This window comes from Varanus komodoensis, unplaced genomic scaffold (assembly GCF_004798865.1).
Source record: "Varanus komodoensis strain SLA01 unplaced genomic scaffold, ASM479886v1 scaffold87, whole genome shotgun sequence".
Taxonomy (NCBI): domain Eukaryota; kingdom Metazoa; phylum Chordata; class Lepidosauria; order Squamata; family Varanidae; genus Varanus; species Varanus komodoensis.
In genome coordinates this window covers 146,007-161,534 of record NW_025336565.1, presented here as the reverse complement: position 1 = coordinate 161,534, position 15,528 = coordinate 146,007, and the positions used below count along the sequence as shown (strand labels likewise).

The 15,528-nt window shown below is 53.3% G+C and overlaps 2 protein-coding genes and 3 non-coding genes across 8 annotated transcripts; 3 read left to right on the top strand and 2 right to left on the bottom strand.

The window, feature by feature from the left end:
- The first annotated feature begins 567 nt into the window (after nucleotides 1-567).
- Nucleotides 568-3,994, top strand: LOC123016595 (transcription factor HES-2-like). Its single transcript, XM_044417109.1, has 4 exons — nucleotides 568-612; nucleotides 893-988; nucleotides 1,129-1,207; nucleotides 3,543-3,994. Exons 1-4 carry the CDS (start codon nucleotides 568-570, stop codon nucleotides 3,992-3,994), a joined length of 672 nt encoding a protein of 223 aa, XP_044273044.1.
- A 1,414-nt stretch (nucleotides 3,995-5,408) lies between these two features.
- On the top strand, nucleotides 5,409-5,479 carry TRNAG-GCC. The gene has a single exon. It is a non-coding gene; the product is annotated as a tRNA-Gly (tRNA).
- A 540-nt stretch (nucleotides 5,480-6,019) lies between these two features.
- On the bottom strand, nucleotides 6,020-6,093 carry TRNAT-AGU. The gene has a single exon. It is a non-coding gene; the product is annotated as a tRNA-Thr (tRNA).
- A 514-nt stretch (nucleotides 6,094-6,607) lies between these two features.
- On the top strand, nucleotides 6,608-14,754 carry TMEM107 (transmembrane protein 107). 4 transcript variants are annotated; one of them, XM_044417311.1, is made up of 7 exons: nucleotides 6,610-6,696; nucleotides 6,806-7,064; nucleotides 9,014-9,131; nucleotides 11,280-11,347; nucleotides 12,276-12,376; nucleotides 13,316-13,412; nucleotides 14,106-14,754. In XM_044417311.1, the coding sequence occupies exons 3-7, from the start codon at nucleotides 9,045-9,047 to the stop codon at nucleotides 14,173-14,175; spliced, it is 423 nt and encodes a 140-aa protein (XP_044273246.1). In that variant the 5' UTR covers nucleotides 6,610-6,696; nucleotides 6,806-7,064; nucleotides 9,014-9,044; the 3' UTR covers nucleotides 14,176-14,754. The 4 variants fall into 4 exon arrangements, with proteins under 4 accessions (XP_044273245.1, XP_044273246.1, XP_044273248.1 ...); XM_044417310.1 differs by lacking the exon at nucleotides 13,316-13,412 and adding an exon at nucleotides 13,889-13,985 and having other exon boundaries at nucleotides 6,608-7,064; XM_044417313.1 differs by lacking the exons at nucleotides 6,610-6,696; nucleotides 6,806-7,064 and adding an exon at nucleotides 7,942-7,996.
- TRNAS-UGA lies at nucleotides 7,123-7,204 on the bottom strand. The gene has a single exon. It is a non-coding gene; the product is annotated as a tRNA-Ser (tRNA).
- Nucleotides 14,755-15,528: the final 774 nt, after the last annotated feature.

The window sequence follows — 15,528 nt, the reverse complement described above, 5'->3', positions numbered from 1 at the left end:
AACTGCCTTCCCCAGCCTGGCACTCTCCAGGTAGGAGGCAACACAACTCCGATCAGCCCCAGCTGCCACAGTGCTCCTGCTGGCCTGGGAATGATGGGACGTGCTGCTGGAAGGGAAGGCTGCTGAGAGGCGACTCAGGGTACCGAGCCCACCGACGGGCCGGCGGCTGCTGGAAGAGTCGCCGGGAGGGTCTCCGGTCTGCGCCGCCCCATCCCCTGGGGCCGCCGTCCCCACCCAGGGCGCGCCACTGCGCGGGCGGCAAGCCCCATCAACCCCAGCCAGCACGGCGGGCCGAGCGCTGGGGCGGGGCGCGGGCACCGGAGGCGGGCCGCCCCCCCGGCCGGCGCAAGGGCGGGGGCGGGCGGGCGTGCGAGCCACGCTCCGAGCCCCGGGCCGGGGCGGGGGATCAAAGCCCGGGGGCGGCGCGGCGCGGCCTGCCCCGGGGGGGGGGGGGGGGGGGGCGCGGGTATAAAGCGCCGCGGGGCCCGTGCGCGGGCGCGAGAAGCGCTGTCCCGGCCCGGAGAAGAGCGAGCGCCCCGGCCTGCCTCCGCCCTCGGCCCGCCAGTGATGAGGATGACAAGCCCCAAGTGGGAAGGCAAGGAGGAGAAGAAGGTAACGCGCCGGGAGCCCGGGAGCCTGGCGCGGGGGCAGCCCAGTCCGCCCAGCCCAGTCCAGCCCAGTCCAGCCCAATCTAGCCCAGCCCAGTCCAGTCCGCCCAGCCCAGCCCAGCCCAGTCTAGCCCAGTCCGCCCAGCCCAGCCCAGCCGGGCGCGGAGCTCGCTCGCCCGCCCCCTCGCCCCCTCGCCGGCTGCCCCGCGCGCCCCTCGGGGCTGCGCCCGCCCCGCGCGCTGCCTCCCCACCCCTCTCCACCTGGCGTTGCGTCTCTTCCCCAGCTGCTGAAGCCCTTGATGGAGAAGCGGCGGAGGGACAGGATGAACCAGAGTCTGGACCGCCTGCGCGTCCTGCTCTTCGAGGCCACGCAGGACGAGGTAAGCGCCTCTTCCCAGCCCGCCGTCCGCCCCTTCCCCTCCTCCCCGAACGCGCATCATACAGAGAATATTTTATTTTCATTCCTCCTCCCCCCGTTTCTCTCTCCCCCTCTTCTTTTGTCTTGTCTTTTTCTCCGCAGAGGCTGAAAAACCCCAAAGTTGAAAAGGCAGAAATTTTACAAAAAACCGTTCAGTTTTTGAAGACGCAGCCTTTATCAGGTATACGGTTTTTGGTATCCTTTTCTCTCTTTCTCTCTTTCTTTCTCGTAAAAAAAAAAGCGAACAAACTTTGGAGAGAAGCAAAGGGGAGGTGTGAGGGTGGGGTGGGGAAGCTTTTTGCACTTGGGGAGACCCCCAGAATGCCCCACCCCCCACGCTCCTTTCTGCTCTCCCAAGTTCAGGACTGGGCTTCCTTTATGGAGTGGGCCCCTTCCATATCTGGCCTTCCGCTCCGTCCTCTGCCTTTGCCTTTCCCTGGCATGACTGTCTTCTCCGGGGGGTCTTGTGGTCACTTTCCTATATATGGGTTGGTCCTGCCCCAGTGACGGTTGGGCATGCTGCTCCGCTCCGCTCCGGCTGCCCTCGTTCAGGACTGCTCTTGCCTGCAAAATCTCTTCTTTGCTTCCAGGCAAGCAAAAATCCCGGGCCTTTTAAACGTGCCTTGTGATGCGTACCACAACTGATGGAACCTCCGTGCTCAGGGGCACTCTGCCTTTGAGTCTCGTGGAGAAACAGTGTGCTCTTTCCATTGTGCTCTTAGGCTTGACAGACCTTTGGTCGGATCCCATGAGACAATTTTTGTGTTGGCCTCATGGGGGTGGCAGTGTTGCGCCTCCCAGCCTTTCTGTTCCCCCACTTGCGTTTCTTGATACTTCCATGACTGGATCCCATGCTTCTTGCCAGGAGACAGGTTCTCCGAAACAGACGCGATGCTCTCTGCTCACAGTGTTCCTCCCTGGTGTAGGGAGAAGCTAAAAGACAGGTAGAAATCAACAGGTGAATCAGTGCTTCACCTGTTGAGTTCATCTCCCTACTGAGAAGCTGTGAAGGGCCCGGTTAAAGCTTTTTGCTTTGCTATGAATGGGGAAGCCCTCAGCCCTCAACAGGGTCTAGGGCAGGGATGTGTTGGACCACAACTCACATCATCCCCAGCCTGCAGAGGATGTGAAGACATGTACATTTGTCTGAGAGGGAGACCTATTCAGTTCTTCTGAGCTTTGGAGTCGACACACAGTAGGACTGAGCTGCGTCTAATCTGTGCACTCAGGTCCCATTGAAAGTAATGGGGCACATGGCTCCTGACTAAAAACCCATTGATTTCGTTGGTGCCTGATGGCCATTACTCTGGCTCAATTCAGCCCTGAATATATGAATGACAGGATGTTGGACTGGTTGTGTATGTGTGTGCGTGTATGTGAGAGAGAATATACACAGTCCCCAGGCAACCTATCCGTTGCTGCTTTAATTACCAAATTAATACCAATAAGAACAACCCCATCTACATTTTCCCCCTGTGTGGACTGAATCTTCCTTTTGAGACAGAAGTGAAATTACTTCCCTACATAATTTATGTTGTGCTTAAATGCCTTTTGCAGGAATTTCTGGAAAAAGTTGTCTTGTTCTAGTTAGGGCCCCTGGTTTATTTAACAGCTGCAAAACAGATAGCAATTCAGCAAGAGGCGCTATGTTTTCTCCTGGCCTGGAGATGTAGGAACACGCTGCCCTGCCATGCAGCCATTAGGGACCGGGACAAGGAGACGCAGCCCTCTCAGAGCGATGGGTCCGGTCCCCCTTTCCCCTCCCCTTGCTGCCGCCCATCTTTATGTTCACCCGCGAGTGCTCACCTGTGTATTTTATTCTCTTCCCTTCCCTTCCTTCCCTGTCCCACCAACCCTTTCCCTCCCACAAACCAGGTTTCCTTAAATGCCACCTCAAATGGTTTGCATTGTGGGGTAAGTGAAATTAGAGCTGGGGTGCCTTTTGGGGGAAGGGGTGGGGGCCGCTGAATTTCCTGGAGAGCTGGAACCTGCCCACAGGGGTCTTAGGTCAGACTTCCCAAACCTGGTGGCCTCCGGCTGCGCCGGACTGCCATTTTCGAGCAGCCCCCAGCCTGGAGGAGGCTGGATTGGGGAAGGCTGACGAGGCATGCACTGGCACTAACCGTTGGTCTCCCCTTCCGTTCCGGCAGCGTCTCAACCTCAGTGCGGTGAGCTGGGATGCAGTGGGGAGCCGTGCACTGAATTTCTGCTTCTTCCCATAGCTGCGGTACAAAGCACAGTTGCCCTGCCAGGAAAACACACACATTACACCAAGAACGGGGAAAACCAGTCGGAAAGCAATGCAAAGATAAATTGTGATAGTGTTCTCATGGATTTCTCAACCTCCCATTGACATCCGTTTTCAGGGCTGGAGGAGGAGGCAGCCGCTGCTTTGAGACTTCTGTATCCTGAGACAGGTATGTGCCCAAGTTGCCAACTGGAACTCTAAATTGCTGTTTTCTCTCTTTGTTTTTGTGTGTTTTGCTTTTGGGGCCTTGTCGTTGAATGCACCACAGAGACTAAGCACAAGGAAGACGCCCTGCTGCAAAGGTACCACAGGGGCTACTGGGAGTGCCTAACCCAAGCAGCCCACTTCCTCCGAGCCAGCCCGGGCAATCACACAGGCAAAAAAGCCCACCTCATGGAGCACCTTTGCCACCGCATGGGGAAAATAACTACAAATCCATGCGGGCCGCTCCGCCACCGCCCCCCTCCGGCAGCCGCCAGCCCCAGCTACGACCTGCCACCGCCCTGCAGCCCGGATGCCCTTGCTGGCTGCAGCCCGCCGCTCGGGGGTGCCGCGTATGTCCTGCACCCCCCTGCCCCCAGGTCAGGACTGCCAGCCCATGTCACCAGCCCAGCCCAGCCAGATGGCCTCAGCAGACCTCAACAGAGTAAACTCTCGGGGACACAGAACTCCGTGGCACAAACTCCGCAGGCCCTGAACGTCTGGAGACCTTGGCCTTGAAGCCTCCCCCTTCCCTCCCACAATGTCCTTGTAAATGTATATTAAATTCTCTCTATATTGTATAGTAATGGGATTTATGTTGCCAGAGATTTGGGGTCTCTTTTCTGGGGTGGTGGTGGAATTTATTTTTTTATCCTATACTTCTTGGTGAACAAAAGAGAGAGAGCAAGCAAGAGAGACTGAATTCTTTTTCTTTTAAAAAGCGTCTTCCTTTGGCATGATGTCATTAGGCCTAATGGAATGAAATGAAATGCGACTATAAATGTGGAACCGTTAAGCACGGAGAAGCCTAATCCAGCAATGGGGTGTGTGTGTGGTGGGGAAGGTGGGTGGGCATGCATGTTCTGATCTTTCTGTGATTTTCTTGCCCTCTGATGTAGGTCTATTTCCTAGGACTTTGTTTTGTTTTTAAGAAACCCATGGCAGAATGCTTCTGGATCCTGGTTGGGTTTGAAATAAACAGCTCAGGGCTTAACACTAACAAAAGACGTGTGCAAAAGTTGCCTTGTTTCGTGTGTGTTTTGTTTCACATTTAAAACCGCCTGCCAACCACTCGCCAATGGTGCAAATGAAGAACGCAGTACTGGCTTTTCGTATAGTCGCAAGCAAGAGGCTTTTCAAAGGCTCACGTGTGCAGCTGCTGACAGTTCAGGGTTGCAGAAAAGAAGGGATATAACGGTGGGAAATGACCAGGGGCAAAATCTCCACACTTTGTGCTCACATTTAGGAATTACATAATACTCTCATCACAGCTTAGTTATCCATCCATCAGGCCAAGTTGTGTGTGCATATTGTTAGCCAGCCGGCAGCTTTTGCCAGCCTGCTGCCCTCTGGAAGGCTGGAATTTCAGCACCTATCTCCCCCAACTGGCATGGCGCATGGCTTAGAACAGTCCAAGCCATCTGGAGAGCACACCAGGTTGGGGAAGGCTGCAGGCATGGACCTTTCTTGGTTATGTCTTTCTTATCACCACTTGCTGATAACCTGTGCAGAAATACACCATACCAAGTGATGGGCTTATTTTGCTGAACTGGGGGTGGGGGGTGCACAGAAGAAATAGAAACGTTTTATTAATGCAAGACGCACTTAAAGAATTAAAAATATTTTATTCATCTTCCAACTACAAGGTTTTGACCTGGCCCGAGGCAGGGTGGTAGGTTCAAAGGGGAAAGAAGGACCCTGGATTAGTTTCTTGTTGCAAAAGCAAAGGAACCCCTGGACATTCTTGTAAGGCAAACAGAGACCGGCCTGATGAGGAGAGAGAACGTGCTTGCAGAATGCCCCGAAACAGGCGGAGGGTGCATTCTTGGGAAAACTCAAAAGAGGGGAACACCGGAAATAGTAACGGAGAAGTCGTTGCTGAACGATTGCCGGCACCTTATGAGACTTTCCAGCAGAAGCAGCTTGCATGGAAGCATTGGTGGTTCAGTGGTAGAATTCTCGCCTGCCACGCGGGAGGCCCGGGTTCGATTCCCGGCCAATGCAACCCTTCCTTTTCCCCGTTTTTGTCCCCCGCTGCTCACCTTTTCCTCGGGTATTTTCCGCCACCCCGAGCCCCAGTAGCACATTCTTTCCTCCCCTGAGAAAAGCGAGACAAGCAGTGCATCGCAAGCAAAGGGATGCCGCTCCCCCCGCCCTTGTCCCCGTCGCGCCACTCTTTAAATGCCATTGCGAGGCCGCAGCGGCGAGTTTATGGCCGGGGACCTGCAGAAATCGGACACCGCGCGGCGGGCGCCTTGCTGGCAGAGGACGACGCCCCCGCGCCGCAGAAAGAACCGGGGCTTCGCTCCCCGCGCCCCCAGCTCCTCAGCGCGGGCCTTGCGACTCGCACCCAGCCAGCTGCGTGCAGAAAGCAACGTGAAGCGCCCTGGGCGCGCCTTTGAAGGGGAGCGAGATCTCGCCGTACATCTGAGAAGAGCTTTCTTTTTTTAAGGTTGTTAAGAAAGCAAAATTGCACGGTCATCTGGGGTCTTTTCGGTGGGACCGCAGAAGTGGGGAGTGGAGAGGAAAAGGGGGGGGAAAAAAAGGCACCGCTGGGATTCGAACCCAGGATCTCCTGTTTACTAGACAGGCGCTTTAACCAACTAAGCCACGGCGCCACTTGGCAAATGGGTCCTTCGCTCTGTAATCTCACTATGTATAGATGCAAAACTCCCCAGCCGCCCCGAGCGATTGTCCTCTTCTTTCCTTCGTTCCGGCCAAGCATCGCCGGTGTTCGGCCGGAAACCCTTAAAAGTGGGAAGGGGGAAAAATGGAAAAGTTCCTCTTGAAGGGAAAGGAGGGATGCAGCACCAGCACCAGCAGCAGCAAAGGCGCAAGCCACGTGCCCGTGCGTAGAGTTGGTCGTGCCACTTTTCCCGGGGCGGTGGGAAAATAATTTCTAATTCTGCAGAGGTACTCTGCACTTTCTTAGAGGGCTGGGGGGTTTTTTCCCCCGCCTCTTCCGAGACCGAACTGTCCAATTCAAACCAGGCTGGGAACGCAATGAACTCTTTGCAAGACATGAGATACGACAGGAACCAGAAAGGGCGAAATGGAGGCACGATGCGAGGAGGGCGGAGATGAAACAGGCCCCGGTTCAGTCGCAGCTGCAGCCCTCCCGCTTCCGTGTCTCCCCGAGCTGACATGCTCCTTGCGAAATTTCGCGCGTTGCAAAGCGGCGCACGGGAAGCCGCGGGACTTGCAACAGTCTGGACTTGCTAGTGAGACATTTAACCTTAAACTAGCCGGATCGAGCAAGCGCAGGGCAAAAGGGAAGCGTGTTTTGTCAAGCCATTTCTCTGTTCTCACGTGGTCTTTCTCTCTTTGCAGCGCGTGCTGTTTTCCTTGCCAAGGCGTTCTGCAAAACCTATGAGCATTAAGGTGCTTTTATAACAGACCAACAACGCGCGATTAAAAATGGGCTGGTGGTGAGGGTAGCGATGGGTGGGCAGTGATGGGTTCACACGTCCCAACCGCCCGCGACGGTGCTCTCCGTACAGCTGCTCCCTGCAGCCTTGATCCGCATTGAACTGAGGTGCGACGTCCCGCAAGGATTTGCATCCGTTGGCCATTCACGTGCGAAAGGCAGGTAAGTTGGAGGAAGAGCAGGAAGGGCAGGACTGGGCGAAATGCGCGCAAAATAGATACGCTGTGAGCAGGATTCGAACCTACGCAGGGAGTCCCCATTGGATTTCAAGTCCAACGCCTTAACCACTCGGCCATCACAGCAGCACGTTATCTCCTCTTTTACCATTTGCAAAAGTAGACAATCAGTTACCTGTTTTGGGAGGTAAAAAATCCTTTTTGGACGCGTATTAAAATACAGAGACGAACAACCGTGGTTTGTATAATATCTGGAAAAAAGCTAAAAATAATAAGTATTGTACTTTTTTTTAGCAGATGCTCCAGTGTTGGCATTTCGTTATTCTCTCCTTGGGCCACAGGGCATGCAGATTTATTTATTTCATTTTTATACCTCCCAATCGCTGAGGCGTTCTGAGAGGTTAACAAAAGTTAAAAACGCACAAACAAGAACAACAACGACGACGACGACAAAGGAGGGAGGGGGAGACACTGAGATTGCAGCAGCGTTTCTTGTTTCATCTACTTTTCTGTCCCTGAGGCGGGGAATCTATGGGGGGAGTACGGTGTAGTGGTTAAGGGACTGGGACTCGGAGATCTTGGTTCGAGTCCCTGCTGGGGCCAGTCACAGGCTCTCAGCCCAACCTACCTCAGCATTGTTGTTGTTGTTGTGAGCATAAGACTGGGGAGAACTCAGCCTTGAATTCCTTATTAGGAAAAAAGGCGGGATATAAATCTAATGAAATAAATAAATATTCGCGAGAAAGGGCAACAGAACGGCAACGAGATGGTTGAGGCGATGGGCAATCGCCCGCAGACAAAATGGCCGCCCGAGACTCGGCCGCCCGAAATCTCGCGATGCTGCGTGCAGCGGGCTCGGCCACCCAAGCGGTTGTCAGGGCAACGGCGAGGCCTAGCGGCGCGGCCCGAGCCTGAAGGGTAAGAGGAAAGCCCCCATTAATCCGCACCCCAAACAGGTAGGGGGAGAGAGGTACCTAGACATGGATGGGAAGCGTGGCCTTTTCACCCGTCATTTATCTTCGAGTACCGTGTGGGGGAAAGTGAGGGGGAGGATGGGGCCGGCTCTGTGGGGCCGCTTCGTGGAGCGGCTGCCTGGCAAGGGAAACTTGTATTTGGGGGGTGGGCGGCGGAGGGGGGAGGACATGCCCCCCCTTTTCACCGTTCTGGTGTGCTTTTCACTCAAGGGCGGAACAAAAAAATGTTTAAAATGTGCGATTTCAAACATAAGTTTTATGCCAAATGATTATCTCGCTGCACTAGATGCCATTTTAGGCACTTCCCAAAGAGTTGCTAAAGGTGCAATCTAAAGTTTATTTTTAACAGGAAAAACGCTCTATGAGAAGTCCTATAGCTCTGGGGGATGCTGGGAGTTGTAGGACTGTTTTCTGTCTAAATACTCATTTAATTGTGTCCTAAATGAATATTGGAGGCATTGGGGTGAGGGCTGCAGCAGCTTAGATAACTTGAGCTATATGGCCAATATGCAGAAGAACAAATCCAGATTTTACCTGTTTAGGGTACAATCCTATATAGCATAGCCTGGGGAATGCTAGGGACAATAGGACTTTTTCTATCTAAATATGCATAGCATTGCACTTTAAATCTTAGGAAAAGAGACTCAGTGGCAAACTACTTTTGTATCACACTTGCTGGGGAAAAACAATATGGGTAGATTACAGTTAATTTCGTTGGCGGACTGAGCCTCATGCCCACCTGTTTGCAGAAGTATACTTCCCGTGCCTCCGTGTTAATTCTGCTTCGTACTCTTATGGTTTGCTGTGTTAACACTTAATGTTTGCTTGTGTTTGTTCACAAACTGACATCCTGGGTGACTTAGTGGTGGTGAGCAAATGACAAGGGATGCTTTTCTCCTTCTTTCCGCACTTGCAGACATTATCTGGTGATTTGTGTTGTCTCTCTTGTCCTCACTCCTAGGATTTTGTCACCTCTTCCGTGCTGGGGGAGAATGCCTTTGGTCAATGGATTGGTTCCCTCACGGTTCCTGACCCTCACGGCCCATTTGGTCATCGTCATCACCATCTTCTGGTCTAGGGTGAGAGACTTCTCTTCACCCTCTGAATGCCACCCCCACCCCAAGCCTTCAAAACATGCCCTCAGTTGTTTGTATGGTCTGTTTAAAGGGGTGCTCGTTTAATGCCTTGTCCACAAAAGTGAAGTTTTAAGAAAAATAAGAATCCCCTCCGCCTCCAAGGACAGGCAGTTGGCCTAGCACTGATGAATCTCGCCTTCCGGCTTTGTCATAGGAGAGCAACATTGAGGGAGGGATGCGTATTTAAGATGGGATGGATGGGATGAGCGGTGGTCCCATGGAGCCTCTCAGTGGTACCTTGGAACTTTGCTCCTGTTCCCCTCAGAAGTTAAGTTAAAAAATCCTCTCAAAAACCTGTGGGGGCTCAGGTTCTCTTTCCTGCTCCTGAAGCTGCCACCGATCAGCCGTTCACCTGGCTGCATTCCAACTTCTTCTGTCCAGACAAATCTTTCCCCTGTGAGGGTGGGAGAAATAGCAAGGCCCTCTCTCCACCATCTTTTTCTCCACCCTATCTTTTTCCTGACTATATCTCATTCCTCTCTTCTTCATCTCCTTCCCTAGCCTTGCTCCTTCTCGTCCATCTCACCCCTTTATCTGGTTGTTTCTCACCACCATCAGCCTCCAACCTTGCTCATTTTTCTTCTCTCCCCTTGGCCTTGCTATTTCTCCCACCCTCACAGCCTCTAGCCTCACTATTTGTCTCCCGCTCCTACCTCCTTTTGACTAATGACAGCCGTGATATAGCCATGTCCTCTGTGGAGACCATGCCGTGGTGTTGCCCTGAGTTGCAATTTCTCAAATTCCTGAATGTGTCCACCAGTGCAAAACGGTCGGAGACCCCAGTGCAGAGGATTGTCTCACAGGCAGAAGCAGCGGGTGTCTTTTGCTTTTGCACTCTGGGTGAGATGTGTGCTGGGCTGGAAAAGATTGGAGAGAATCTTGGTCCTCCATGGCAACCTGAACGCTTCCTAAGTGGGGGCCATTGCACACTTCACACTTGTGAGAGACAGCAAAAGCGAGGGGTTCCAGGAAGCCAGAAACCACAATCTCATCTCAGGTCCTGAGAGGGAATGGAGTTGTCACCTGTGGTCACACATTCTAAGCATTCATGCGACACAAAGTGTATGCAGTGAACAGTATGGACTAGTCCAGCAATTGGAAGAGGCGTTTGCTTGAAAATTGATGCTACCCAACTCTGGCTTCCTCTCCCCCTTTTGGCTTCCCCCCACTGTCGCTCCCCCGAATGCTTGTGCCTCTGCAGATGAGGCTTTGTGTCTTTTAGGAGGGTCTTGCCAAGAAATAATAGTGTAAACACAGAGCCTAATTGAGCAGTGTGGCGAGGAAGGGTTGGTGTAGTGACTGCGACTTTCCCCCTATAATCGGTTGGCACTGGGGACCCCGTTGCTGCTCCTGCTGACGCCCGTGCACACACCTGATGCCTAACAGGCATCAGACTCAGAGCAGCCCTGCTGGATCAGACCCGGGGTCCATCCAGTCCAGCGTTCTGGTCACGCGGCGGCCAGCAAGCTGCACGCAAGTTCTCTCACACAGGACCCCTCCTGATTTTTGTTGTATTTTTTGAATGTTCGCTGGGAGGTTGCCATGTGGCAAAGCAAAGTACCACCTGCCGGGACCATATTTATTTGGGTCTTGGAGCGGAGACTTCTTTATTGCATTTTGGTTCTTGAGCAAGTTTTCTTTTAGAGTTTATCTTCTGGAAAACAAATATATTGTGAGAGGCCACCTCTGCTGTGGTAGCTGTCTTCTGACTGAGCAGCCTTTCCAGTGTCAAGTTGCCTGTGTGGCCTGGTGGTTAAGAGTGCAGGGCTGGGATCCAGGGGATCCGGGCTCTAATCCCCACTTGGCCATGGAACCAACTGGGTGACTTTGGGCCAGTCACAGACTCTTAGCCTGACCTACCCCACCGGGTCGTTGTGGGGATAAGATTGAGAACAGGAGGAGAAGACGGATACAAGCCGCTTTGAGTTCTTAGTAAGAAAAAAGGTGGCATGCACATCTGATTTTAAAAATACATATTTTCCGAGAGTGGCCAGAATATTCTCTCTAGTTCCAAATGTGTCCACTGATCCAGAAAGGCTAAGGGCTCCTGAGTAAATACATTGCCAACAGGCCGATTGTTCTGTCTTTCAGGAGAACAATGTCAGAGCTTCCTTACCTCTTCAGTGCACCCAGGAAGAATTTCAGAAGAAAGACACGGAGTAAGTACTCTGTGTGGGACCATCCATGATGCAGCCATCTGTGCAGCACCTCTTTAACCTGGAGAAGACCGAGTGTCTCCAGGATCTCCTCTCCCCTGTTGAAGCCTGCTGAGGAATGTATTCATTCATGGGCTTAGGAGGCACCCTGGAAATTTCATGCCGTTAATCACCTCCTCCATGAATTGGCCAAGCCCCTTTGAAGGGCTGCCACCCCGTTGTGGGCAGTGGATTCCATTGCCCAGCGGTGGACCATGCCGTTCCTTCTGTGTGTCCTGGACCTTCAATAATTGAGCTTCATTGGATGAGCCCAGTTCCCATACAGCAAGAGGCAGGGAAACTTCTGTTTACCTTTTTTTTTTTTAATGCATCACCATGATGCCGCCACATCTTCTTTCCCCATCTTCTTTCTTTTTCTAAATTGCCGCCGAGTGGAGTGACCTTTGCCTGTAGGGGAATTACTCCAGCCCTCCAACAACTGATCGCCCCTTCCGTTATCTTCTTCATCTCTGTAATATCCTTTTTGAGATTTCACAGTCTAGAGTGGATGTTCACGCATGCTTTAGGCATCCCACTTCTTTGTGGGGTGGGGGACATTTAATCAGACATCGTGAGCACTGCATGGTGTGGAGCCATGTCCCCATTAAGTTTTATTTTGAACAGAGACTCGGTGAGAATTCCTGTGCAGACAGAGGTCTTTCGTCTTTCTACAACTCCCAGTATCTTGAGCCAGGACCATTTTCTGTCTAAACATGCATAAGACTGCACAATGGGGTGGTCCAGTTTTGCTCATACTGTGTGTGCACGTGTATATATACACACACACATGCAGCAGAGGAAAAAGGGAAGGGCTAGAGACCGATTATGCTAACTGGGGCAAGGAAGAATTTGTCTAGGAGACTCAGCATCTTCTTTCTGTGGCTCTTTCCAGACTGGTGGTGGCACTGTCTGTGACTCTTGGGCTGTTTGCTGTGGAGCTGGTGGGCTTCTTCTCCGGGGTGTCCATGTTCAACAATGCACAAAGTCTCCTCTGTATCCTTTGAAAACACAAGAGAGCCACACGGCTTAGTGGTTAAGAGTGCAGGCCTGGGACACGGGGGACCCGGGTTCTAGTCCCTGCTCGGTCATGGAGCCACCTGGTGACTTGGGGCCAGACACAAACTCTCAGCTCAACTGACCTCGCAGCGTTACTGTTGGGAGGGTAAGTCGGAGAGGAGGAGAATTATGCAAGCTACCTTGAGTTCCTCGGTAGGAAAAACGGTGGGGTGTAAATCTAACAAATAAGAAGGATATAAGCAAAGGTTACATGCTGGTTACAAGGAGGGAAAATTCATCAGCTGAGCAACTGAGAAGAACTCATGAAATCCCTTGCGGAGTGGGGCTTCTCAGCCAGAGGAGAAGCAAGTGACGTGAGTGCCCACTTTGGATGTCTGTTCAGTCACACCAAGGGGATGGAAGAGCTGGGAGGGCCCAGAAGACCACTGGCTCCAGCCTTCTCTTCAGCGCAGGACCCCAAGTCAGAGCACCCCTGGTGAGGCTGTCCAGCTGCACCCTGAATGTGGCCAAGGTGGGAGAGCCCACAACCTCTCCAGGTGGTTGGTTCCACTGTTGGACTGCTCTGATAGTCAGGAGTTGTTTATGTCTAGCCAGAAGCTGGCTTCCTGTAACCTGAACCCCTTATTCCGCGTCTTGCAGTCTGGGAAGGTCAGGAAGGGATCTGGTCCTCCCCCTCCGTGCCAGCCTTTCAGGGACTTGCGGAGAGCAATGCCACATCTCTTGTCAGTTCTCTCAAGGCTAAGCATGCCCAGCTCTCTCCATCTTTCTTCACGGGGCTTTGTTTCTAGTCCCCAAATCATCCTTGTTGCCCTCCTCATGCCCCCTGTCTTGGCATGATGCAGCTGGCTTCTCGGGGTGGGGGGGGTGGCCATTCAGCTGTTGTCGCTCCCTGACTGAGCACCCTCTCCGTCCCAGCCATCGGGGCACATGCGTCTGCTGCCGTGGCATTGCTCTTCTTCTTCTTTGAACAGTGGGACAACAGTCTGTATTGGTGGATTTTCGCCTTCTGCAGGTCAGTCGCAATGATGGCCGTGCCCTCTGGAGCAGAGCCGGGGAGAGCACGGCACCTTTTTATCTGCCGCCTGCTGTGGCGAGAAAGGGAACAGCGGGGGAAGCTGGGTGTTGAGGCTCTGCTGGCGAGAAAGCTGTGGGTGGAAGTAAGCATGCTGGCATCGAAACAGAGCACCTGGAATATTGCTCTGCCGTGCGGCATGAAAAATACTTCTCCCCTTCTGCACACTGATTAATTAAGGTACTTACGCCACACCTTTTCACCCTCAAAATGGCCACCACATTCTCGTCCAGTGTCCCGGAATGTTGGAACTTGGGGCTCCTGGATTTGCGGCCCAAATGAAACCGAGGGTGAATGGGTGGAGAGGGACACATGCCCACCTCTGGGGTCCTCGGTGTGGCTTGGGGTGGGACAGAGCTGCCAGTCGGGTCGGCATCCTTGCTCCAGCGACCGTTTCCCTGACCGCTGCCCACCAGCTTTGGCGGCTCACTGCAGCGCTTCCATCTGCCTCTCCTTTTTTGTCTTTGAGCGCTGGGAGATCGTCACTTACTGGTACATCATGGGCTTCTGCAGGTAGACGCACAGCGCCACGTGCCCGAGCACAAGCGCCCTTCCTTTCCGTTTGCCAAGGGAGTGGGGAGCCCTCCTCCTCGGCACTCACCCCCCCCCTTCTCTGTCTCTGCCCCCGCGCAGTGCCCTGCCCGCTGCTGTTGAGGCCCTGCTTTTCATCTCGGTCTTTGGGCTGAAGAAGAAGCCCCTGTGAGAAGCAGGCACGAGAGAGGGAGCATCCCCCGTCCTTCAGAAGAGGCGTTCCCTGGGATCGCCCTGCAGGAGAGAAGCTCCAGACAGACCGCCAGAGGGTTAGCAAGACGCTCCTCAGCAGAGGCTGGCTGCAGTCAGAGAGAAGGAGCGCGAGGAACATGGCTTCCTTAGGAGCACAACGAACGGTACGACCGCTTTCCTTCCCTGGTTTCTGCCTGTTTTGTGTGAGGACTGCACCAATTTCCGCTGAGCCAAGCAAAGCCAGCGTCTCCTGCAGTGGGCGACTCCCTCCAGAGGGAACCCTGCAGTACTGCATGCTGTCACATGCCTGCTCCCGGACCCTGCACGGCTTTCAGCCTCTGGTTGTGCATTTGCCAGTGTGCCAAACTCTCCCCTGAGAGCTGGCCGCCCTGTGGTCCTGGAGTCTCTCTGCAGAAGAGCAAGGACGGGTGGCTGTTTGCCGGGAGAAAAAGCAGTTCAGTTTGTGCATATATTTTTATCAGGACAGATCATGGTAGAAGGCGCTAGAGAAGAATCTCCCTTTTGAAAACCTTAAATAAAACATCACTCTCCTCATAAATGTGCAAGGAATGCTGCTGTTTGGATAGCCACTGTCAAAGCTGAGATGCCAAATTATTTTGCTTCATATTACTTTGCGGTCATTCCCTCCTTGCATTTTTTGCCGTTGTCCAAAAGAAACCAGCGCTCTTTTCTCCATGAGCTGGTCTGGTCAATAAAGCCAATAGTGTGAAATACAGGGGTGGGGACAATGGACCTCCTTGTCTGAGCATTCAAAGCTCCTGCAGAAGCTTTCTTCATGTGTTCTGGAACATAAATGGTCTGGAGTCCTATTGATCTGTGAGGTGACCGAGCTTACTGATGGCACGAAATATTCAGAGCGGTGAAAACAGCAAGAGATTGTGATGTGTTCCAAAGGGATCTCTGCAAACAGGAGGTAGAAACATAGAAACGGAGCGAGTCAGAAGGGGTCTCCCGGGCCATCTAGTCTGACCCCTGGCTCCAGCCGGCTCCGCTCATGACATGCCCACCATGTGCACATCCGGCACGTCCTTGAACACCCGCACCAATGGGGCCTCAACGACCTCCCATGGAAGCCCATTCCACACCCTCGGGGTCCTGACTGTCAGGTGGGCAAATGCAGTTTGATGCAAGGAAATGCTTCTCCCCACCCTGTGATGCTCCCTTGGGCCCAGTTCTGACCCAGGGCATAAGAGAAGGCCACCACTGCGTAACAGCCGACATGTCACACTGCAGCAAAGCAGCCTGAGCTTTCCTTCCTGCCCACCATGAACTGTACCAGGAGGCTGTGTCAGGATTGCTCGGCCTAGTATAC